This window comes from Cnephaeus nilssonii (genome assembly GCF_951640355.1).
Source record: "Cnephaeus nilssonii genome assembly, chromosome: 10".
NCBI lineage: Eukaryota > Metazoa > Chordata > Mammalia > Chiroptera > Vespertilionidae > Cnephaeus > Cnephaeus nilssonii.
In genome coordinates this window covers 47,457,647-47,480,922 of record NC_137081.1, presented here as the reverse complement: position 1 = coordinate 47,480,922, position 23,276 = coordinate 47,457,647, and the positions used below count along the sequence as shown (strand labels likewise).

The 23,276-nt window shown below is 37.8% G+C and overlaps 1 protein-coding gene across 1 annotated transcript in view; it reads right to left on the bottom strand.

The window, feature by feature from the left end:
* The window catches only part of LRP2 (LDL receptor related protein 2), a 201,182-nt gene that overhangs the window by 143,165 nt on the left and 34,741 nt on the right, over positions 1 to 23,276 (bottom strand). The window contains exons 2-4 of the mRNA XM_079781761.1: positions 16,354 to 16,461; positions 14,425 to 14,547; positions 10,516 to 10,632 (exon numbers count right to left, since the gene is read on the bottom strand). Coding sequence (XP_079637887.1) covers positions 10,516 to 10,632; positions 14,425 to 14,547; positions 16,354 to 16,461 — 348 coding nt within the window. The remainder of the gene's footprint in view (positions 1 to 10,515; positions 10,633 to 14,424; positions 14,548 to 16,353; positions 16,462 to 23,276) is intronic.

The following is a 23,276-nucleotide window of genomic DNA, read 5'->3' as shown; positions in this document are numbered from 1 at the left end:
TGTATTAAAGTGGAAGGTATTTTAAAATTACTGATTAACATTTTAAATTTTTTTCTGGATTTTTTTTCTGAATAGTCCAAGAATCAGATAATGCTTTGGGTTATTGCTGTGTTTTTATCATTGCCATGGTATGCATTGCAAGTGTGCCTTCAAAGGGTCACCCAACTTTGTTTATTAATTCTCCCTTCAAGAGATGCAAGAGGCCAGTTGAGTCCGGCAAGCAATTCCCTTCCTCCTTTGTGCTGGATAGCTTGTAGAGTTAGTATGTTATCTAACCTTTTAAGGGCAGCAGCAAGCAGGAGAGGAATCTCAGAAAATTCAGCTCTTTGCAATAGATAAGATATCTGTCAGGAGGGAAATTTATTTGTGCTTAGATTGTAACTAGCTCTTAAAGCGATTATTGTAGATATGAAGGATCTGGGGTAAATATGCTGGGCAGATCTCTTGTTCTCCCCATCCTGCTTTTCAGGAATCACTGCCATAAAACTGAAAAGGGAAGAACTAAAACAGTATCCACTGACACGACTAAAAGTTTGCTGACATGGCTCATCCTCCCGGCAACAAACAACAGGCCAGCTTGATGTCATCAGGGAGAGTACGGTGATGGTCAGAGGTCAGTAGTTTGACACTCGGAATGAGGAACAAACAGCTTTCTTGTCTCCATCCTTGCTGATAACAAATCTCCCTCAGTCAGCTTAGGACCTGCCTCAGCCCCTGCCCACCTTCTGGTCTCTTCTGTGTATAGTTAACTGAATGCATATAGGAAAGACTGCACAGAGCTACCTGACTCCATTCAACACTGAAAATATTTGGAAATCTCTTTTCCAAGGTACTTCCCCCTTTGGAGACCTACACAGAGGGAACAAGTCCAAATTGTTCACACTGAGCAAAGTAAGAAAGGAACTGATTCTACCTTAAAGATTTTTATTGCTAAAGATGTTAATTAATGAGTTTCAATCTACCCCAGGAAACAAGAAGTCACATAACTTTGGTATTGGGGGATATCTAAAATCTTATTTTTCGGTTTATTCGTTTGAAAAGTCTGAGTCTAGTCTTGTAAAGTTTCTTCTATGGAGCAAAGCCATCATGTAGATTAAATGTCCTGCAGGATTTTAAGGGCAAGTACAATAAGAGAGGAGTTGATATACAAGAATACCAGAGAAATTCATCCTAAGTTTTATCTTAATGAAAAGATTGACAAGTAAGTATTAACTAAGCCCCGGACCTCTGAAGTTTACCTGACACAAAAATGCGAGGACACCCTGGCACACCCTTGCTCACACTACCTTTGCCCTCTCCCTTCCTTACTCTCATCAAATTCCAAATGACACATGTACAGGTATGTTCCCCCAAAATTGGGAGTTGCCCCTAAATATACATATGACATCTGCGCTTTAAGATTTTTAAAATTTTTTTCTCTGCTAATGATTTGGTTTGAAGCAAGAAACTTCCATGCTATAGTTCTTTTTATACAATCAAGGAGGAAGATGTGGTTTGAGGACCTCCCAGACCTCCTAGAATGGAAATCACTCACAGCAGAGTAAGATGCAAATATTAGGCACCACTCTTTATTATCTTGACAGGAAGGCTGTAAATACATTCTATTGTCAGAACTCGACAAGATGGCCAAAAAGAACATAGAAAATAAGATAAACTGATTATAAAGAAAGAGAAGGCACCTTAAAGGTAGATTATGAAACTTACTCCAAGATTTAAAGGAAAACAAGAAGTTACTGATACAACCTCTGCCCAGACACCTAGGACTTTTCAAGGTTCTCGAGTCATCCTTTGTAAGTTACTAGGCAGGCTAATCCAAAGTAATGATTTGCTAGAAAAAGTTTACTAGTTTGGCCACCAGCACTTAGTTGCAAGTACTACCCACAAAGTTAAATAAACACTAACAATAATAATAATCAATAGTATATACTGAACACTATGTGCCAAAAACCCCAAACTACTCAATATGTATGAATTCATCTCAGTCTGTAACAACCCTATGAGGTTGATACTATTACTACTCCCATTTTATAGATTTATATTTCATAGATTTCATATGTGCCTCTCTGAGGTACAGAGAGGTTATGTAACTAGAAAAAGGTCATACAAGTGGTAACTTGGAGAACCAGAACTCAGTCTGGAGGCAATCTGGCTCCACAATGCATGTTCCTACATTAGATAGAACTACTGCTAATAAGCTTCAAAGTAAAAGGAAGAAGCAAAAAATTACAGAAGAATGAAATTGAATGAAAGTAAATAGAAACTCTTCAAAAGATAATATGAAAAGAGAAGTAACCCAAGGGGAAAATTTTTTCTTTCTTCCATTCAGTTTCCCATTCCACCTTGGGAAGTCTGGAGAAGTGAGGCCAATTCTAGATTTCAACAAGTTATGGCATATTCTACTAACGACTTCAATCAGGTATAATTTAGAAATTCCAGGAAACCCTGGGCTAGGAAATAGAGTTTTCTTGGAGTACCAGGACAAAAAAGAAAGTCAATTAAAAAAAAAAAAAGAAAACAGACCACAAGCCTGCAGGAGACTCACCTCCTCTCCTATCCGCCCACCCCCATCCCAGCCCCAAATTCAAGTCCCTGATGTGACTATCATCACAGATTAGTACCTATGGAATGCAGCAATATATAAGAGAACAACAGAGAAGCATTTCCTGCTTCTTCCTCAAAATAATTTGAAGTTGTTTTCAATAAAAAGAATATACATAATAAGATTTATAAAAAGGAATCAGCCATTCAATGGCTTGGAAAGAGAAAGCAAATATAGTCATCCGGAGGGCTAGTAGATTGGACTGACATCAAGTTTAGTCTGAGCAGCTTTCGGGAAACTGAAGTCAAAGATGGAAACATTAGGTTATCTAGTTTTCCTTGCTCTGCTCTCCTTGAACTACTGGGTCTTAAGTTGCAAATCTCATTCTGGTCTCTACCCACACTGACCTGATCTTAGACCTAAACTAGAAATGTGCCTGACAGGTGAAGTAGAAATTCCCAAAGCTTTTTTAAAAAATATATTTCATTCAATGAATAACTATTGCATACCTATAGCAATACTAGGTACTAGAAATAAAGGGATGAATAAAGTCCCTACTCTCATGGAACTTACATTTTACTTGGAACTTACACTTATGGAAATACAGCAGGGTAGAATGATAAAGGGTGACAGTGAGGAGTAGCTCTCTCTGATAAGGTGATATTTGAACAAGAACCATAAGATTTAGCAAAATGAAGGTCCGTGGTGGCATTGACAAGAATGTTTTCAGGAGACCAGTGGAGATGAATGACTGTTTTCAGTGAGTTCAAGAAGAAAAGCAGCTCCCTGACTGGTTTGGCTCAGTGGATAGAGAGTCGGCCTGCGTACTGAGGGGTCCCAGGTTCGATTCCGGTCAAGGGCATGTACCTTGGTTGCGGGCACATCCGATGTTCCTAACTCTCTATCCCTCTCCCTTCCTCTCTGTAAAAAATTAATAAAATATATTTTTTTTAAAAAAAGAAGGAAAGCAGGAGAGGAAATGAAGACTGATTAAAGACAACCCTATGTAACCTTATTGGAGAAGAGACCAAAGAAATTGGGCAATAGCTGAGAGAGATCTTAGGTGGGAGATATTTATAATGTGCTTGAATGATGGAGACTCAGGCAAACTTCTCTTTCTTCAAGGTGTAGGGCTCCGAATCCTATCTCAACTGTAAGAAGGTTAAAAAGGTGCATCCGTGATGTGATATGTAAGATGGGGTCAGTCTCTGCTTCTGCTTTCTCATCTAGAGTAGAGAGAGGATGGGAAGAGCAGGACTAGCTGGGCAGCTTGCTTACATGTGGAACTGAGTTTGAAGAACAAATATGTTTTTCATGAGCCGTCACAGTCCACGGAGTGATTTTAACCATCCTCTCTATTCCCCTCCAACTGCTTACCTGGGTAGAGTTTCAGCAGTTAGATATATAAAGGAAAATGTTTAAATTCTAAAGAACAGAAAGTCAATAGAAATAAAACTTCAGGGACAAAGCAGCCCCAGTTGCAGGCAGACCAAATACTGCTGATTAGCAACAAGAAAGCCTTCATTGTAGCAGGGATTTTACCCTTTCTTTGGCATTCCTAAGTAACAAAAGAGAAGTGCTACAAACCAATGATAATTAGCAATAGTTTTACACCGAATTCATTCTAAAATGGTACTTGATAAAAGCAAAATAATCTATTTACTTAAAGGGGGGGGGGGATGTACTATTTTTGAGCAACCAAAAGTCACTGAAATATATTAATGGAATGACCCATAATTGCTGCATTGTTCGGATGTTTATCTTAAACTCTGCATGAGTGGTTTTCCTTGACGCTAATCCCATTAGAAGTAAATGGACTGCAGTTTGAATCTCTCTGCTCCTTAAAAAAAATTTTTAATTGAGAATTTGTTTAATAGCCGGTACCATTTTACAGATGGCCAGACTGAAGAGTAAAATAACTTAGGGGAAAATGAGCTTTAGCCTATTTCACAGATTATATATATTCAGAAATAGTTCTCAAACAAATAACCAAAAATATAGCAGACAAAAAGACCAAACACAATAAGAATCATTTATCCTACACCAAATTTATTTCAAGGATAATCTTTTTATTGGGAGCTTAATACCCTCGCCTTCCTCACCATCTCACCCATTCTCTTACCTCCCCTCTCCCTGCCTCCCTGGGAGGACTCTTACACATCATTCTTTGTTCTGTAAAAGGAATGCTTGGAATGGACACAAGGTGCTCAGTCTTGGAACTCTATGATTTGATCTTATAAGCTTGAATGGGTGGGGACTATAACCTAGGGGTTTGACCTGACAGGCAAGACTATCAACTACAGAAGCAAGCTTCCTGATCCTTTCAAATAATTGGGGTAAAGAATTAGTCCTTCTTTGGAGCTTTTCTAATATCCATTACAATATTTAAGTGGTTTCTAGGTGCTTACAAGTAATGTATTAAGATCCATTCCTAAAGAAATCCTATTTCTGAGAAAGAGAAAAATATAAATCATATTAATAAGCTGATTCAAATTTTGTCCTCAAGTATTGATTCCTATATATCATGACTGCAGAAACAACAGGATAAAGTGTTATATCTCACAAAATGATTTCTAGCCGAGCCTCATTTAATCCTTGACCATGTAGGAACATTCCAATTTTAAACTACTAATAAATAGCTGCTATATAATTGAAGTGGCACTTAAAATAGTTAAATGGGCCCTGGCCAGGTAGTTCAGTTGGTTAGAGCATCAAGGATGCAGGTTCAATCCCTAGTCAGGGCACATACAAGAAATAACAATGAATACATAAATAAGTAGAGCAACAAATTGATGTTTCTCTCTCTCTCTTCTTTCTTTCCCCTTTCTCTTTCTCTCTTTTTCTCTCTCTCTTTCTCTCTTTCTTTCTCTTTCTCTCTCTCTCTCTCTCTCTCTCTCGTCAATCAATAGCTCTAACTGGTTTGGCTCAGTGGATATAGCATCGGCCTGCAGACTGAAGGGTCCCAGGTTCTATTCCAGTCAAGGGCACATGCCTGGGTTGCTGGCTTGATCCCTAGTAGGGGGCATGCAGGAGGCAGCTGATCAACAATTCTCTCTCATAATTGATGTTTCTATCTCTCTCTCGCTCTTCCTTCCTCTCTGAAATCAGTAAAACTATATTTTTAAAAATCAATCAATAAATTAAAAATAGCAAGTACCTCCATGACTAATGTATCTCAACGAAGATCAGCAATGGCTGCCAATGTCACTACTATTGGAAATGTATGCCTTATATACAAAGTATGTTACACACACACATACACACACACACACACACACACACACACACACACACACACGAAAAAAATCATTGCATCATCTGTTCAAGCCTCTACACTAGCGCTATTCTGAATTAGACCAAGGGAAGGGAGTACATTTTGCGTTAGAGGACATTTGGCATTGTCTGGAGACATTTTGGGTTGTCACAACATTTTTGGTTTGGGGGTTAATGCTGGCTTCTAGTGTAGAAGCCAGATATTGTTAGACTTTCTATAATGCACTAGAAGCTCCCCACAATAAAGAATTATCTGGGCCCACGTGTCATTAGTGCCAAGGCCAAGAACCCTTGCTCCAGATCTAGCTACCAACTTCCAAAAAATACAGGGGACAGAAGAACATGTTAAATGACATCAAAGGATACAATGAGCAAAACCCGGACTGTGGGAAACTCCAGGACAACTGACTTGGTTTCATAAACAAATAAATTGATAATTAACATAATAACATAAGTACAAAGAGATTCATTATATAATTCATCCTGCTTTTGGTTATGTTAAAAATCTTTCATAAGCTTTAAACAATCACTTTTTAAAAAATAAAAGAGCTAAGTAACCTTCAGACAAAAATAGTTTGTAAACTTCCATTACTAAAGAAAAATATTCTGAGAGCCCGGGCATAGGGTAACATTAAAGTCCCACCTCCTCTACCCGTGCTTCTTAACAATCTTCACAATCTCTTGAAAATGGCCATCACATCTGCCTTGTAGTCCTGGTGTAAAAATTGCCTAAGACAGTAACTGGTGCTTGGTGAGCAGCAATTCCCTTTCCCACTTCACATAAGAGCTCCAAGAGGAAAAACAAAATGAGGCAATCCTGCCCCCTATACTGGCACTTTCTAAAGACTTCTATCCAATCGAGGCCATTCATTTCCTTCCTGTTCGAATCTGGCTGTGGCCGGGAGATCAAAGCACTAACCAGGAAGTATGAGGATTCTTTTCTTAATTTCCTCTGATTTGTTAGATTTTTTCACACTCCTCCATCACTAACACATAATAAATAAACAAAGCAGAGAGGAATAGAAAATAGTACATCGTTGTAAAAACACCCTTACATGTGTGAGGTTCATTTTAGGGCCACGAACCCTGAAGGGTTCATGACTTGTATAATTCCAGAAACAATGAGCTATAAATCTGGTTCTCTTTCCTTAACAAATCCTCCTTTCACCAGTTACTTGTGCTTTAAAAAAAAAAAAAAATACAAACAAAAACTTGATTAAAAACTCCTGTGCAGATATTTTATAAAACGTACTTCCTTTCCTTCATTCCTTTCTATAACAGCTGCCTGCACACTGTACCCTGCCAGCTTTTTGCCGGAAGTTCCATTGGCAAAGTCGTCAGGCAGTTCTACTGGTGACTTTAGACTTGGGTGCAGATTATTCACATGGAATAAATCCAAACAATCTGTTTCGATGGCCTTTTCTTTTCCCTGAAGTAGCATTTCCTTCATTCCCGTTGCATTTGCAATAAAGCACTCATTTTTATCCACTTGTAAATAAGGAATACAGACACGGACTGTTGGCTGGAGGCACAGGCCTCCGGTTCTCTCTTAAACTTGCACAAGGCAGAACTTTCTCCTTCTGTGAAAAAGGACCTTCATGAAGAATAATTACCAGGCTTGGAACCAGAAGATGGGTTGAGCACTAGCTCTGCCACACATCATACTACCTTGAACAGGACACGCGACACTTCGCAGTTTTAGTTTCTTTGTTCATAAGAATGTATAATAATACCTGCCGTGTTGTCTTTGTTGAGAAACCTAATAATAATAACTGGAATTTATATAATGTTTTGAAGTTTACAAAATACTGCAAAACATAATATAGTCATGTGCCGTATAATGACACTTTGGTCAATGACAGACCGCACATAAGACAGGTCTCATGAGATTATGATGGAGCTGAAAAAATGTCTATCGCCTAGTGACATTGAGGCCATCCTAAAGTTACATGAAGTGCATTATTCACGTGTTTGTGGTAATGCTGGTGTAAACAAACCTACTGCATTGCCAGTAATAGAAAGGTGTAGTATATACAATTATGGACATTACATAATTCTTGATAATGATAATAAATGACTACGTTAATGGCTTATGTGCTTGCTGTACTAACTTTGCTATCATTATTTTTAGAGTGTACTCTTGGTACTTTAAAAAAATGTGCTGTAAGTAAAACAGTGTGTTGTGTTACACAAACAGCTGCCTCACACACCTTGTGTCTCTTGAGTGCATTATTTTCTTTTGCGCTTGAATTAAGCTTGTGTTGTTTGTACAGCAACGTGCTGTACAGGATTGTAGCCTAGGAGCAATAGGCTATATCACACAGTCTGAATGTGTAGTAGACTATACCCCCCTATGGGTTTGTATAAGTACACTCTGTTATGTTTGCACAACGAAATCACCTAACAACACATTTCTCAGAACATATCTTCATCATTAAATGGCACATAACTTTATATGATTTACCGTTATTATTAACCAAAATATTTTCTTCACTTGCCTCAATAAAGGACCTATTGTATGCTTAACAAAAAGTCCTTGACTCATGGACTTGCTCTTTCATGACATCCAGAAACACCCTATCATCTCTAAAATTACCAGTGCTAAGTCTAAATTCTCTGCAAAATGTCTAAAGTGAAGGGAGACCCAAACAAGGGGCAACATAATCTCTTTCAAAAGAGAATACTTAATTAGAAAATATACCAGAACAGAACTATGCCAGGAACTCAGCTAAGAAATAGAGATACAAAGACAAATAGCATAGACTCCTCTCAAAGAAAAATAACATACAAGGAACAAAGCATTGGAGGAAAGGTGTTGTTTTTTAAAATGTGTGTGATATGATGTGCAGCATGAATCGGGGCCTGTTTGGGTCCAGACCTCTCCTTTTCATATATATAAGTATTTCTTCTATCAAAATTCTCAAACAATAGAGGAGATGTCCCATGAAAATAGGTTAAAATTTATATCTTTAGGTGGAGCCATGATAACTAATTAAGTTTATGATCAAGGTTTCTAATGTACATAAAATTTGTCTACCAATTATTTGAATATTGACTTTATAATAACTCTTTGAAGAAAAAAATTCCTATATTCCTGTATTCTAACAATCTATAATGATAAAAGCATAATATGCTAATTAGATAGGATAGCCAAACAACCTTCCGGACTACCTTCCAGACATCCTTCTGGACGAAGCCACGGTGGCAGGGGCCGAGGCAGAGGTAGTTAGGGGCAATCAGGCAGGTAGGAGAGCAGTTAGGGGCAATCAGGCAGGCAGGTGAGCAGTTAGGGGTGATCAGGCAGGCAGAGGCAGTTAGGGGCAATCAGGCAGACAAGTGAGTGGTTAGGGGCAATCAGGCAGGCAGGCAGAGGTGGTTAGGGGTGATCAGGCAGGTAGGCAGAGGTGGTTAGGGGAGATCAGGCAGGCAGTCAGAGGTGATTAGGAGTGATCAGGCAAGCAGGTGAGTGGTTAGGGACAATCAGGCAGGCAGGCAGAGTGGTTAGGAGTGATCAGGCAGGCAGGCAGAGTGGTTAGGGGTGATCAGGCAGGCAGGCAGGCAGGCGAGCCAGCGGTCCCAGATTGCCCAACTGCTGCTTTTGGCCCAATCCTGCAGGGATCCCTTGCGGGATTGGGCCTAAATTGGCAGTTGGACATCCCCCAAGGGGTCCTGGATTGCAAGAGGGTGTAAACCAGGCTGAGGGGTCCCCCCTCCCATGCACCAATTTCATGCACTGGGCCTCCAGTCCTATATAATAAAAGGCTAATATGCAAATAGATCGAATAGCAGAACAACCAGTCTCTATGACATGCATTGACCACCAGGGGGCAGATGCTCAATGCAGGAGCTATCCCCTGGTGGTCTGGGAGCACCACTCGGCCAGCAGCCCTGAGCCGGGCTTCCAGCGCCTCTGCAGCATTGCTAAGGATGTCCTACTTTGGGGAGCGGACCTAAGCCAGCAGTCGGAAATTCCCTGAGGGCTCCCGGACTGCGAGAGGGTGCAGGCCAGGCTGAGGGACTCCCCCGCCCCCTCAGTGCACAAATTTCATGCACCAGGACTCTAGTGCTACATAAACCTCAAGAGAGGCAGATTACTCTTAACTTATTTGTAAGTAGTGCCTTATGCACCATGATCGCACTGTCTTATTTTGGTTATTATAATATTTAAACATTGTACACAGAATTCTGTGATTTATATGCCTGATCTTGTTGTGATCAGTTACAAACTAATATAGTATGCTATCATTCTAGGGAAAGCCAAATATAACACTTGTCCAAAAGCAATCTGGTAAAAAAAAAAAAAAAAAAATTGAGTCCATAAGAGCACAAAACTAATGACTAATGCGACAGTTGACCTACAAATTTACCATAGTAATGTAATAAAAGTTATAATTGACCAAACTGGCCTTTGTACTCAATGTATTCAATGACCTTTCAGGATTATATGTTAATGTTGAAAGTTTCTTAATTTAAAAAATACAGAGAATTTATGTACTAAGGCAGGACACACTCAGAAGGTTTTCATAAAAATAGATTTCTATCAGAACATCACCTCTAATCCACAAAAGAATCTGCCTAGAGATTTCAATAACAAGAGGCATATTGTAGGCATTTCTGTCCATCAACAAATCTAACAAGTTGCTTAAAATGCCAAAGGGACAAATGTGAAACCAAATACAGTGCAAAGACTGAAAGGGACTCACTGCAGTCTTTCTCGTCAGTTCCATCCGAGCAGTCTCTGACGTGGTCACACCTGTATTCTTTTGGAATACATTCACCACTGGAGCATGTCATCTGATGGCTTGAGCATGTACTCCCAGCTGTGACGGGGGAAAAAATGTTACTTTATAATTACTGCCGAACACACACCAACCCACTGGCATTTTTTAAAACAAAGGCAAGTAGAGCATACATTGAACATAAAATTCACAGGGTCATAAGGTAAAGTATGCACCCAGCTAACCCAAGGAAGGGAGCTTACAATACAAAAGTAAAAGTATTATTATCAGGAATCTATCAAAATGTCCATAGAATCATATCAACACTCAAGTATGTTAGTGTAGTTATTTTATCAACATGTATTGAGAACACAATATAGATTAATGAGCTGTATGATAAAGAAGATAAATAAAATAAGTATTTTGGCCCAGCCAGTATGGCTCAGTGGTTGAATGTTGACCCATGAACCAAGAGGTCATGGTTCAATTCCTGGTCAGAGCACATGCCCGGGTTGCAGGCTTGATCCCCAGCAGGGGGCATACAAGAGGCAGCCAATCTATGATTCTCATCACTGATGTTTTCATCTCTCTCTCCCTCTCCCTTCCTCTCTCTGAAATCAATAAATATATTTTTTAAAAAACAAATTTTGCAGTTATAGGTATTAATCAAAGATTGGTAAAGTTCCCCTCATTGAAATCCTGTTTAAACCAGAATGAAATATGCCAAAGGCTTAACAGAGGATATTTCTAAATGGTAGGAATACCTACGGTAATTTTATTGAGTTTTCCCTATTACATAAGTTTTCTGTATTGCACATGTTTCAGGAGGTTTTTTGTTTTTGTTGTTTTATTTTTATTGTTGAAAGTATTACATATGTCCCCTTTTTCCCCCATTGACCTCTCCCAGCCCACCCCCACCCTCTCCCCAGGCCTTTACAACCCTATTGTCTGTGTCCATGGGTTATACATATATGCATACAAGTTCATTGGTTGATCTCTTCCCACCTGCCCACCCTCTCCTGACTTCCCTCTGGGGTTTGTTGGTCTGTTCAGTGCTTCTATGTCTCTGTATCTATTTTTGTTCATTAGTTTATGTTGTTCATTAGATTCCACATAGACTATGTGTCAGTCTTACAGAGAAGGGAAATAATTTAAGCTAGTTTACATTTTATACTATGTTGATTAGGGTAAGTAAAAGCAGGACATCATTTTATCAAACTTGCCTTCAGATAAATCTGAATATTAATGCCTCAAGTATCATGTGAAAGTTATTCTGCAAGTCTCAGCAAATATCATAAGATTCCTTTAATTTCCACATAAAAAGAAAAGCATTCAGGGAATAATGTGATCTGCTAAAATAATATAATCAAATGGAAGAATAAATGTCCCCTACAATTTTTCATTTCCTATGCTTCTATATTATTGTAAAGACACTTAAGTTCATCAAAATTTGAATTTCAATAAAATTATAAATCTGTTAAGGGATATGCCATCAAAAGAAGCTTTCTAAAGAATAAATGAACAATGACAGCATTAGAGTACTTAAAAATTCAAACACAAACATTACCATGTGATAAATATTATGTAAAAAATTTAACAAAAATTACTATCCTTAACTGATCATCTCTTGTTCCTTCGTTCTGTTTAATAAAATAATTCATTACAAATACGTCAAATAGCAAACAAAATTTTTCTAGTCAGCCTATTTCTGATACTTTGGCAGTATGATTTCATATCTTCTCCAAGTACCTTATATCTGTAGGTTAAATTTTACTTCTGTTAGTAAAGATATAATACACCAAATTTTCTATAAGTCATTTAAATGTCTGAATTCTGCCCACAATTTCATGTGAATAAGATTGAAAAGCTTAATACTAGTATTTTCTGAGTGGTAGTATTTATTAAATTTCCATATAATTAATTTAAGTATATATTGCCAATTTCCACATAAAATTAAAGAGCTTTCTTTTTTTCCTGAAAAAGCAAGTGATGGGTAGTCTTTTCTTTTTTTAAGAATAGTTTATTGATTATTTTAGAGGGAGAGGAAAGGAGAAGAGAGAAACATCAATGTGAGAGCAGAACATCAGTAAGCTGCCTCCTGCACGCCCCCTATTGGGAATGGATTCCACAACCCAGGCATGTGCCTTGACCGGGAATTGAATCAACAACTTTTTGGTGCACCTGATGATGCCCAACCAAGTGAGCCACACAAGCCAGGGCAGTGATGGGTAATCAAACAAAATATGAAAAAATGGAATCTAGTGCAGCCCGGCTGGTGCAACTCAGTGGTTGAGCATCAACCTATGAAGCAGGAGGTCATGGTTTGATTCCCCTTCAGGGCACATGCCTGGGTTGTAGGCTTGATTCCCAGGAGGCAGCCGATCAATGATTCTCTCTCATCGTCGATGTTTCTATCTCTCTTCTCTTCTCCCTTTCTTTCTCTGAAATCAATAAAAACATATTTAAAAAATAGATATTCTCTCTAAAAAAACATACTGCCAATATTATTTTAATTATTTTGGCTTTCTTCTTAATTAAACTGAAGCCCAAATCATTCTATATTTGGTGCTTAAGATTTCAAAGGGTTTACAAGGGAGCAATTAAAAGTTCATTCAAATGCCCTAACTGGTTTGGCTCAGTGGATAGAGCATTGGCCTTCGGTCTCAAGGGTCCCAGGTTCGATTCTGGTCAAGGGCATGTACCTTGGTTGCGGGCACATACCCATAGGGAGTGTGCAGGAGGCAGCCAATTGATGTTTCTCTCTCAGCGATGTTTCTAACTCTCTATCCTTCTCCCTTTCTCTCTGTAAAAAATTAATAAAAATACATTTAAAAAAATAAGTTCATTCAAATGTAGAGAAATGATGAATTAAAATTATGTAGTTTCATCAACCAATCTAGTGCTGGGATTCACCTAGTTGTCATTACACAAACATCTACTGAGAGCCTATTATAGGTCAAAAAGGGCACCAACAATGGGAACATCAAGATGATTAAGGCACAATCCCTACCCTCAAGGAGCTCATAGCTTTTGGGGGGGGGGGGAGAGGGTGTGGGCGGGAGAACTTTAAGAAATAATTAGAAAACAATGATGAAAGTGGATTATAGGTACACAAAGAATTACAAAAGCATCAGAGAGGGGTGCCTAATTCACTCTGGGATGGGACGTGAACAGGGATAGCTTCCTTGAGGAGGAACACCTTACCTGGGTCTTTAGGAGAAGCAGCAGTTAGCTAAGACAAAAGAAAGGAAGGAGCATATAGAAATGAGCGTTCAGGCAGCAGGCACAGAAGTAAAAGGTTAGGACTCTGTGTGGTATGCCCAAGTGAACCACACAAGCACTGCCCTGAACCCTTTCAGTGCCCAGAAATGCAGCAGTTACTAATAACTGCTATTACTTTCTTTGCCATGGTAGTTCATCCCGCAGTGGCTTTGGCAGCAGTCACTGGAACAGCCACCAATAAAGCCTCCAACAGACCTACCTACTTGCTCCACTCAATTGAAATTAAGAGAGTTCAGTACTGGGGCAGAGGAGGTGGAAGGTTTGAAAGCAGAGTGTGCTGCTGGATCAAAAGGGCCATCCAAATGCCAACCACACAAATGAATACCCCACCCATAGATACCAATAAATGCTTCATCTCTTTCTTGAGCATAACATAATCCAAATTAAAGACTAGGAACCTATCTAGCCATTTCCAAATTGCCAGGGTATAATTATAATCCTTCAGCACATTCACACTTTCAATATCATCCAATCTGAGCAAGAATGCTGGCATTGTTGTGTAAGGCTCAACTCAGCATTTACAAAGAATCGTCCCATTATGTTTTGTATTTGTATCAGGTTAGGTTTTAGGTGTCCAAAGTACCAAAACAAGACTCCTCCATAAACACTTACAGCAATGCTGATCTTCATCTGAGCCATCATCACAGTCCTGCTCACCGTCACACACCCAGGAGTTAGGGATGCATAGCTCTTTATGATGACACTGGAAATAGTCTGGCTGGCAAGTAGCGGCAGCTAAAACAAACCAGGAAAAGACTCATTATGTCAAACAACCACCCTATTATACCAACAAGCAATGCTTATTTCAAAAGCCTATATATCAACTCCTGCTCAATATATTTGATGGCAAATAGTAAACAACCCTATACTAGAGTGTGTGAACTCCAGTCAGATTTCACTACAATCTCAGCAATAGCATCACAAGAAACTGATGACCCAAGGCAATATGAAAATATAGAGAATAAAACAGCCAAACACACATATGTACAAAGGTATGACAAAAAAATATTAAACAAAATTTTATTTAAGTAAAAGTTAACCATGAATTATTATTAAATTATCTGAAATGTTTTATAATAACTATAATTGTAATAAAGCATCATGATGAATTGGAAAACTCTTGAAATTTGGATAAAAAGACACAGTAACATAACTATTATTTTTACAATTTACTTGCTTTAGAATCTTTGGCAGATTCTCTGAGCCACAATGTATGCAGCTAAAATGGAAGCTATACTTACTCTATCTCATGGTTTGCTATTGAAAAACAAGTTAAATAATGTATGTGAAAGCACCATATAATGTTTGTTGCTATCACTATTGTCATTGGTATTGTTATCATCACTAAAATATAATAACAACCTCTGAAGAGTTGTTGGTATAACTGTTCATTTATTCCTTTATCTCAGAATACACTCTTATTGCTCTTTAGGTTTAACATAAAATGAACTCAGTAAGCCCAGACGAGGCAAATAAATAGCACATGATCATGTCTCTACAAATAGAACTACTCTCTTGCTCAAAGTATGGTTCACAGACGAGCAACATCAGCATAACCTGGGAGTTTGTAAGAAATACAGAATCTCCGCTCCCACCTCAATCATATGGAATCCAAATCTGTACTTTAATCCATTTGTACATGAAAGTTTGAGAAGCACTTCTCACTCTTCCTCCCATTTTCAAATGCATTGCCATTCAAACATTACCCCAAAGTTTGACTGTTCTGTTGTGCCATAGTTTGGTCAACATTTCAAAACAAAATTACTTTTCCACCTGCTTTCCTAGTTTGTGGATGATAACCCTTCTCTGCACACCTATCAGAATGAATAAAATTGCAGGAATGTGATTGATTGCCTGTGGCATTTTGGGAAAGCAATGGATATAAGGGTTGGATTGGTGCGCCAACTGGGGAACCTTTAATAAATGACTTACTTCTCTAAGCCTCAGTTTTCTAATATGAAATTTACCTCAGAATATTGCTGAGAACTAAAGGAAGAAATACATGTGTACTAGTAAGTAATTTTATCACTAGTTAATTTGGGGGGGTACATTATCATGTTCTTAAATAAATTTTTTAAAACATAAAATCACATTAGCCACTTCTGTGATCTCTTTATGATAATTCACACACATTATACTACATCCTTTATATTAAAACAGACTCCTGGAGTTACAAATCACCGTAGTTCAGGTAGCATTGTGTGTTTTTTGTTTGTTCTTATTGGTGCACAAAATTTCCAGAGTGAATAATCTGAAATAGTCACATACTGGCTTCAGAAAACCACTTCCAAATTGGTTTCCATATCAAGGTCACATGATACAAGGTAAAATGGAAACTGATGTGAATTGAGCCCCTTCTTCAAGGGGGAGTGAGACAATTATTAATACCATCAGTTTTCTATTCAACCACACAGATCTCAACAGACTTGCACCAAGTCCTGTATCTACCACTAAAGACACAACCCTTTTGTTACAGCTGAAATCACCATGAAGGACTTGTGTTTCTCAAAACAGAGCTTAGAGTAGCCACGCCCCACTTACGGCAACCAACTTCATCAGAGTCATCCAAACAGTCTTTGGTCCCGTCACACCTCCAGGATACAGGAATGCAATGCCCATTTTCACAGCGAAAATGCTCAGTGCTACATTCTGCAATCCCACAAACAACAGGAAACCAGTTAAAAAGAAAAAGAATAGATATTTCACAGAAGAAATACAGTTTTTAATAATGATGAAAAATCATTCACTAATTAGTAATCAAAGGAATATATGTTATCTTATAAAATTAGAAAAACATTTTTATAATGATTATATCCTCAGTCTTAGGGTCTGCAGGAAGATCATTTTTATACATGGCTGATGATTAGAGTATATATGGAAAGCAATTCAACAACGTGTATCTTGCTTTTTTAAAGTGCTAATTCTGTAACTTAGTACTTTACTTCTAGGTATTTTTTCTAAGGAACTAGAGATTTGTATCACTTAATTCAGGCGTCCTCAAACTACGCCCCGAGGGCCACATGCGGGTGTTTGTGCCGTTTTGGTTTTTTACTTCAAAATAAGATAAGTGCAGTGTGCATAGGAATTTGTTCATAGTTGTTTTTTTTTAACTATAGTCAGGCCCTCCAACGGTCTGAGGGACAGTGAACTGGCCCCCTGTTTAAAAAGTTTGAGGACCCCTGAAATTATTTATAATAAAGAAAATTGAAAACCTCCTAAATGTCCAATGATAGGAAAATATCTATATTTTAGGAACTCATTAAAATGATTATGAAGGACTGTTAAATGATTAAGAGAAATATTTGTAATATAATGTAGCAAAGACAAGGATGCAAAATTTTGCCTATACCAGAGTCATATATGGATGTGGGCTAGAAGCATAAAAAAGATCAGTATTGACAGTGGTTATCTTTGATTGATAACATCAAACATCATGAGTAACTTTTCATTGCTTCACTGTGCTTTTTGCAGTTCTCCACCCTATATTTTTATTAAAGTGCCTTCTTACTACATCATTTAGAGCAATTTATGGTCCCCTCATTCTTAGATTCAGATTAAGAGCTTTTTGTTTAAGGAATTTGTAAGATGCCAGTTCTATAATTTCATCTCTAAAAAAAAAAAAAGTTTTTAAAAAAACATACAAGTATTTCTGCAGCCAACCAGAGTGCACAAACTTGGCACCAAAAGTTGCCACATTTCCAAGTGGCAGTGATTATCCCATGTTGATACCAGAGAGAGTGTAACTTAAACAAGTTCATTTCATTTAACCAATATATCCTGTGATTTTCCTGGGTCTCCCCAGGGGACTAATTTCCTGGGTCTCCCCAGGGCAGTTGGAAATCCTCTGAGCTTCCCTGAATATCTGACCAGTAATCTCCTCATGCATTATGTGCCAAGTAGAAAAATTTTTAAAGACTGTAGCCAACACAAGCACAACTTGGAGAAGACTCAAAATTACTCTTCCACAAACCCAAGGTGGGAGAGAAGCAATTTGGGGTTTGGAAGAATAATTGTATTTTCCCCATGTACTTTAAGCAATCATGCTAAATTACCCATTTCAATTTTTGGCTCATTAACCCCAAATTAGGTAAATATACAGATCAATTGCCTACTCCTAAAATAAATAAACAATGTGCTATCCTGACTTGTGCAAATGCAGGCATATCAACAGCATGACATAAACATAGTTAAGTGATCTATTCCTAGGGGATATAGGCTACTTTGTTCATGGAATGTTCAAATCTGATTGTCTGTTAGTGACATCCTGATTTATAATGTATGCTGCAAATGGTCAGAAACTTCCCTTGGCTAAATGGTGGTACCGAGTGGTACAGGAATACGTACACCCAAATACCTTCTATAGACTAATGCATGATGGTGGTTGGTGGTGCAGGTCTGGGGTTGGTGGTGCAGGTCTCTTATCAACTACCTTTAAAGCACAACAACCTCCCTTGCAAAAATGCCCCTAAGGAATGTACAAATTCACTCTGGAATCCCAGAACTTCTCACTGGATTTTATTCTACAAAGCAATATTTCCATGGGAGATTAGGGGCTTTGGGGGTTTAGCTATTAACACAACATATATTAAATCACTTTTATCAATTAGGTCTATTGTTAGTAACCCAACATATTACATTTGAAAGTTCAGTACATTTGTTTCCCTTAGTATCTAATAACTTCAGGTTGAAGAATTATAACAATCCAAAGGTCAGTCCACTTACAAAGAGCTTAATATTGGTATGGAAAAAGGAAAAGCATAAACTTAGAAACTAAGTATTCAGAAGAAAATTCAGAGCAATATATTGCCTGTCTTGAAAATACATATACTTAGAAATATTTCTCCTTTTTCCTCAAACTCAAGTTTATTTTTGGAAATGTTAAGTATGCTTGTGTAATCAGATGGCTTTTGCTATGTAAAAAATCATCCCAAGGATTTAATGGCTTAAAACAGCAAACACTGATTTAGCTCCTGATTCTGCTATTTAACAGTAGAACAGTATTTCTTAAGCAATTCAAGTCAGATTTTGAGGTCTGGTTTTTTTTATTGTTGGTTGTGGTTTTTTGTTTTTGTTTTTTGCTAAACTACAAAATTAAACACATCATAAAAAAACACATACACACAAAATAGACACCTAAGACATATTTTTAAAGCACTTCAAAGCCAGTTATTTAAAATCAATCACGTAAAATGTAACCCAATAGGGGAAATTTTGCAATTAACTAACTCTATAATTAGTGCCATTTACATTTGATCTCCCAAATAGTTATCTAAAGTAATATATCAAAAACCCAATTTACCAAAATATCCATGATAAATCATTTGTCAAATTCACTTTTTTAATATTAACTTCCATGCCTGTTATAACTCCCAAGTGATTAACACTCTATCATTGCTGGGTAGTCTCTTGGCCATCAACCAATATGCTCCACTAGGGTCAGAAGCCTGTCGTTCGTTCTATTATAAAGGTAACATGTACTGTTTACAAAAACAAACTGCTGGAGAAACAAACAACAGTATGATGAATACCAGAGGGAAAGAAGGTTGGGGAGGTAGAAAGGGGTAAAGGGGGGGGGGGGGGGGGGTATATAGTGATGGAAGCAGGCGTGACTTTGCGTGGTGAACATACAATACAAAATACAGGTGATGTATTATAGAATTTTATACCTGAAACCTATACAATTTTATTAACCAATGTCTCCCCAATAAATTCAATAAAAATTTTTAAAAAACTGTTGGTGGCCTGGACAGCGTGGCTCAGTGTTTAAGCATTGACCTATGAACCAGACCACAGTTTGATTCCTGGTCAGGGCACATGCCCGGTTTGCAGGCTCAGTTCTAAGTAGGGGGCCATGCAGGAGGCAGCCAATCAATGATTCTCTCTCATCATTGATGTTTCTAGCTCTTTCTCTCCCCACCTCTCTGAAATCAATTAAAAATACATATTTTTTTAAAACGGCTGGTGAATAGATCTAGATCTGGCCTGATAAACAGTTGCAGGTGCCCCTAATTTCAAGTATGCACTTTATTTTCTGAGTGTTTTATTTTAAATGAGTAGCCTTTACTTACAACCTCTCTAGAAGTTATTAGACATTATCTACACTTTACAGTTCAATAACTTGAAGTGCAAAAAACAATGGAAGTGGGAGTGAATTTCACTGGAACCAAACAAACTTTATGGGAGAAAAAAATCTAAGTAGAGCAAAATTTAAAACTTTTTTCAGCAAATGGTCTCTAAACATCCATATTCAACCATACCAGTTTTAACCAAAGGTTAATTTTGCAAACAATAGCCTTAAATGTTTCTCCTCTAATAAAATATAAGGAAGAAAACATCATAATGCATGCTGGGAGAGAAAAGCTTTTGTTAAAAAACAGGCAGCTATTGACGAGGAACCTTTAGAACCAAATGGACACCCTATCTCTCCAGTACTACCCTTTCCCAAGAATAAAAATAGATGGTGCAAACATGAGAAAAAAATGCACATGTGGTACTTAAATGCATACACTGATCTAAGCACTTTGCCAATGTTATCATTTCATCTTCATAACAACCCTATGAGATAGCTACCATTATTCTGAACATAAAAAAATTGAGGCATAGAGCAGTGCAGTAACTTGCCCAAGATCAAATAGAAAATATGTACAAAGCAAGGATTTAGACCTGACAGTTCTGTTCCAGTATCAGTGCTATATTGACCACTGTTCTATGTTTCCTTTCACACACACACACACACACACACACACACACACACACACCTACCAAACTCAAGAATCAGTATAAAAATTTGACATTTTTCCAAAGTTGCTATCAACATTAATTGAGTTCATTAATTGGGCTGGTATGGAATCCATAGCATATGCTCATGTAATCCAATTGGAGACTAGTAGCCTACCTGGCAGCAAACGTTGCACATGAAAATTCTTAGGAAAATTTGCAACAATCAAAAACAATTCAAGGAAATTAAAAGGGGGGGGGCGGTTCTAGCTCTTCAAAAAAAATTATATTAGATGTAAAGATAAACTTATTTTCCGAACCCCACAGAGCCCCAAGCTGCAGAAAAAAACAAAAGTAACTCATTCTTTATAAATAGAATATCACAAGCTTTCTGGTCTAAGTGTTGGACTAAGAATGTGCTAAGATAAGATATTAGAGTAACAGGTAGTGCCTAGAGGAGGGAATAAATCGTGTGTTTTTCCAGGATGGGGAGGAACAGTGGATTGAAAACACCACTTCTGCCGAAACCGGTTTGGCTCAGTGGATAGAGCGTCGGCCTGCGGACTCAAGGGTCCCAGGTTCGATTCCGGTCAAGGGCATGTGCCTTGGTTGCGGGCACATCCCCAGTGGGGGGTGTGCAGGAGGCAGCTGATCGATGTTTCTCTCTCATCGATGTTTCTAACTCTCTATCCCCTCTCTTCCTCTCTGTAAAAAATCAATAAAATATATATTTTAAAAAAAAGAAAACACCACTTCTGTATATTGTACAGCCTCTAGCTCTGGGCACACAGGAAACAGTCAACATATATTCATGAGGTAATAAAGATTCTTCTTTATAAAATTCAGTCTCTTGGGATGATTATATATCAGAGATATATAAAACCATCAAGGCAAATAATGAGACTTCAAATTGGAATTTACTCTGTTTTAAAATTATACCAAAAATGAAATCTGGAATAATTTAAAATAAGAGGAATATTCAGAAGTTTGCAAAAGGAGAAAAACATTGAGTCACATTAATAACCATCTCATTATTTTACCCTTTCCTTATAAGTTTCTCTTCTGGCTCATGAATTCTCTTCTTAGGAGAGAAAGGCAAGTTAGTCAAGAGAACATTGCCAAAAGTTAACAGAGTAAGGTCATTTATATGGCAAATCCTATTTTCCTGATAGATCCTCTTAATATGTGCTGGTCCTTCCAGACACGTGGTGCTCTTTTTAAAACTGCATGTGCCCAGCTGGCGTGGCTCAGTGGTTGAGTGTCAAACTATGAAGCAGGAAGTCACGGTTCTATTCTTGGTCAGGGCACATGCCCAGGTTGTGGGCTCAACACCCACTGTGGGGCATGCAGGAGGCAGCCGATCAGTGATTCTCTCTCATCATTAATGTTTCTATGTCTTTCTCCCTCTCCCTTCCTCTCTGAAATCAACAAAAATACATGTAAAAAAAATACAACATGACATTTTAATAGTACCACTTCATTGAACTCAAAGAGACAAATAAGTTTTAACAGGCAATTCCTTAATTCATCCGTAATTTTACTTCACTTTTTCTGTACTTTATTTTTATTCCCTTGATATTGATAGACATACTTCTGATGTTTATAAGTTGGGTGATGGTTCACTATAATTCTCACACCTTATGCACACTAGCAAGGCCAGTCCTCTTTTGAAGATTTAATTGCTTGCTTATTTCTAAAACTTTACATTGCAGCCACGACAGCCAAGGGTAACAAATTGTGTGGAAGACCCTGTTCTGCCTAATGTCAACTGATGGAACCGTCAAGGACTCAACTGATGGAACTGAAACAAGACATGCTCAGCAAGCCAACCTACCCTCTCTTTCTGTGCAGTATTTTTGCTGCCTGGTTTTATAACAGACCACTAAATAGGTGGCCAGAATGTGTGTGTGTGTGTGTGTGTGTGTGTGTGTGTGTGTGTGTGTGTGTGTTTTAACACAGTTTGCAAACCACTGAATTGACTGCTCTTTCCAAATTATTGTTTCAGAGCCCTGATGTTTTGATAGAGCAAAACAATAGTAAGAGGACATTTCAAGAAATCAAAGACTTGGAAGCAAAACCTACAAGTCAATTGATGAGTGATCATGTACACACATCACTTAAGTGCAATAAAAATAAAAAGGAACAAATGAATGTGATTCAGATTCAATAAAGCCACAAAAAAGTCATATCTACTAAGTGCAAAACATTGTTGTAGGGTTTGTGGAATAAATAAAGAAAGCTAAGATATAGTCCTTTTCATAGTTTATAAATTTATTCATACATTATAAATTAAATAACCTTGCAACAACAATAACTGCTATTTATTGAGCTTGCTATGTGTCAGGCTTTATACACATCCATTAAACCCTCTTAGACATATTATGAAGTGGGATTTGTACTTATTTAATAGAAGGGAAAATTGAACCTCAGAGATATTAATAAGTTTCCCCCAGGGTCTCAGAGGTAGAAAATGTCAGAGTCTAATTCAGAATAGGACCTGTGTGATTCCAGGGTCTACGCTCTTTTTCATCCCACTTCCCACAAAACAAATGACACCTTTCAATCACCACCCAGAATTTCTATGTGCCAGAAGTATTCAAGTGCTTTCTATATATTATCTCAGTTGTCTTCACAACAACCCTGTGAGATAATATTGATAACCCCATCTCATAGATGAGGAAACTGAGGTTTGATCAAATCTCACAGCTAGTCGACCGTGGATCAGGAATTCACATCTAGGCAGCCTG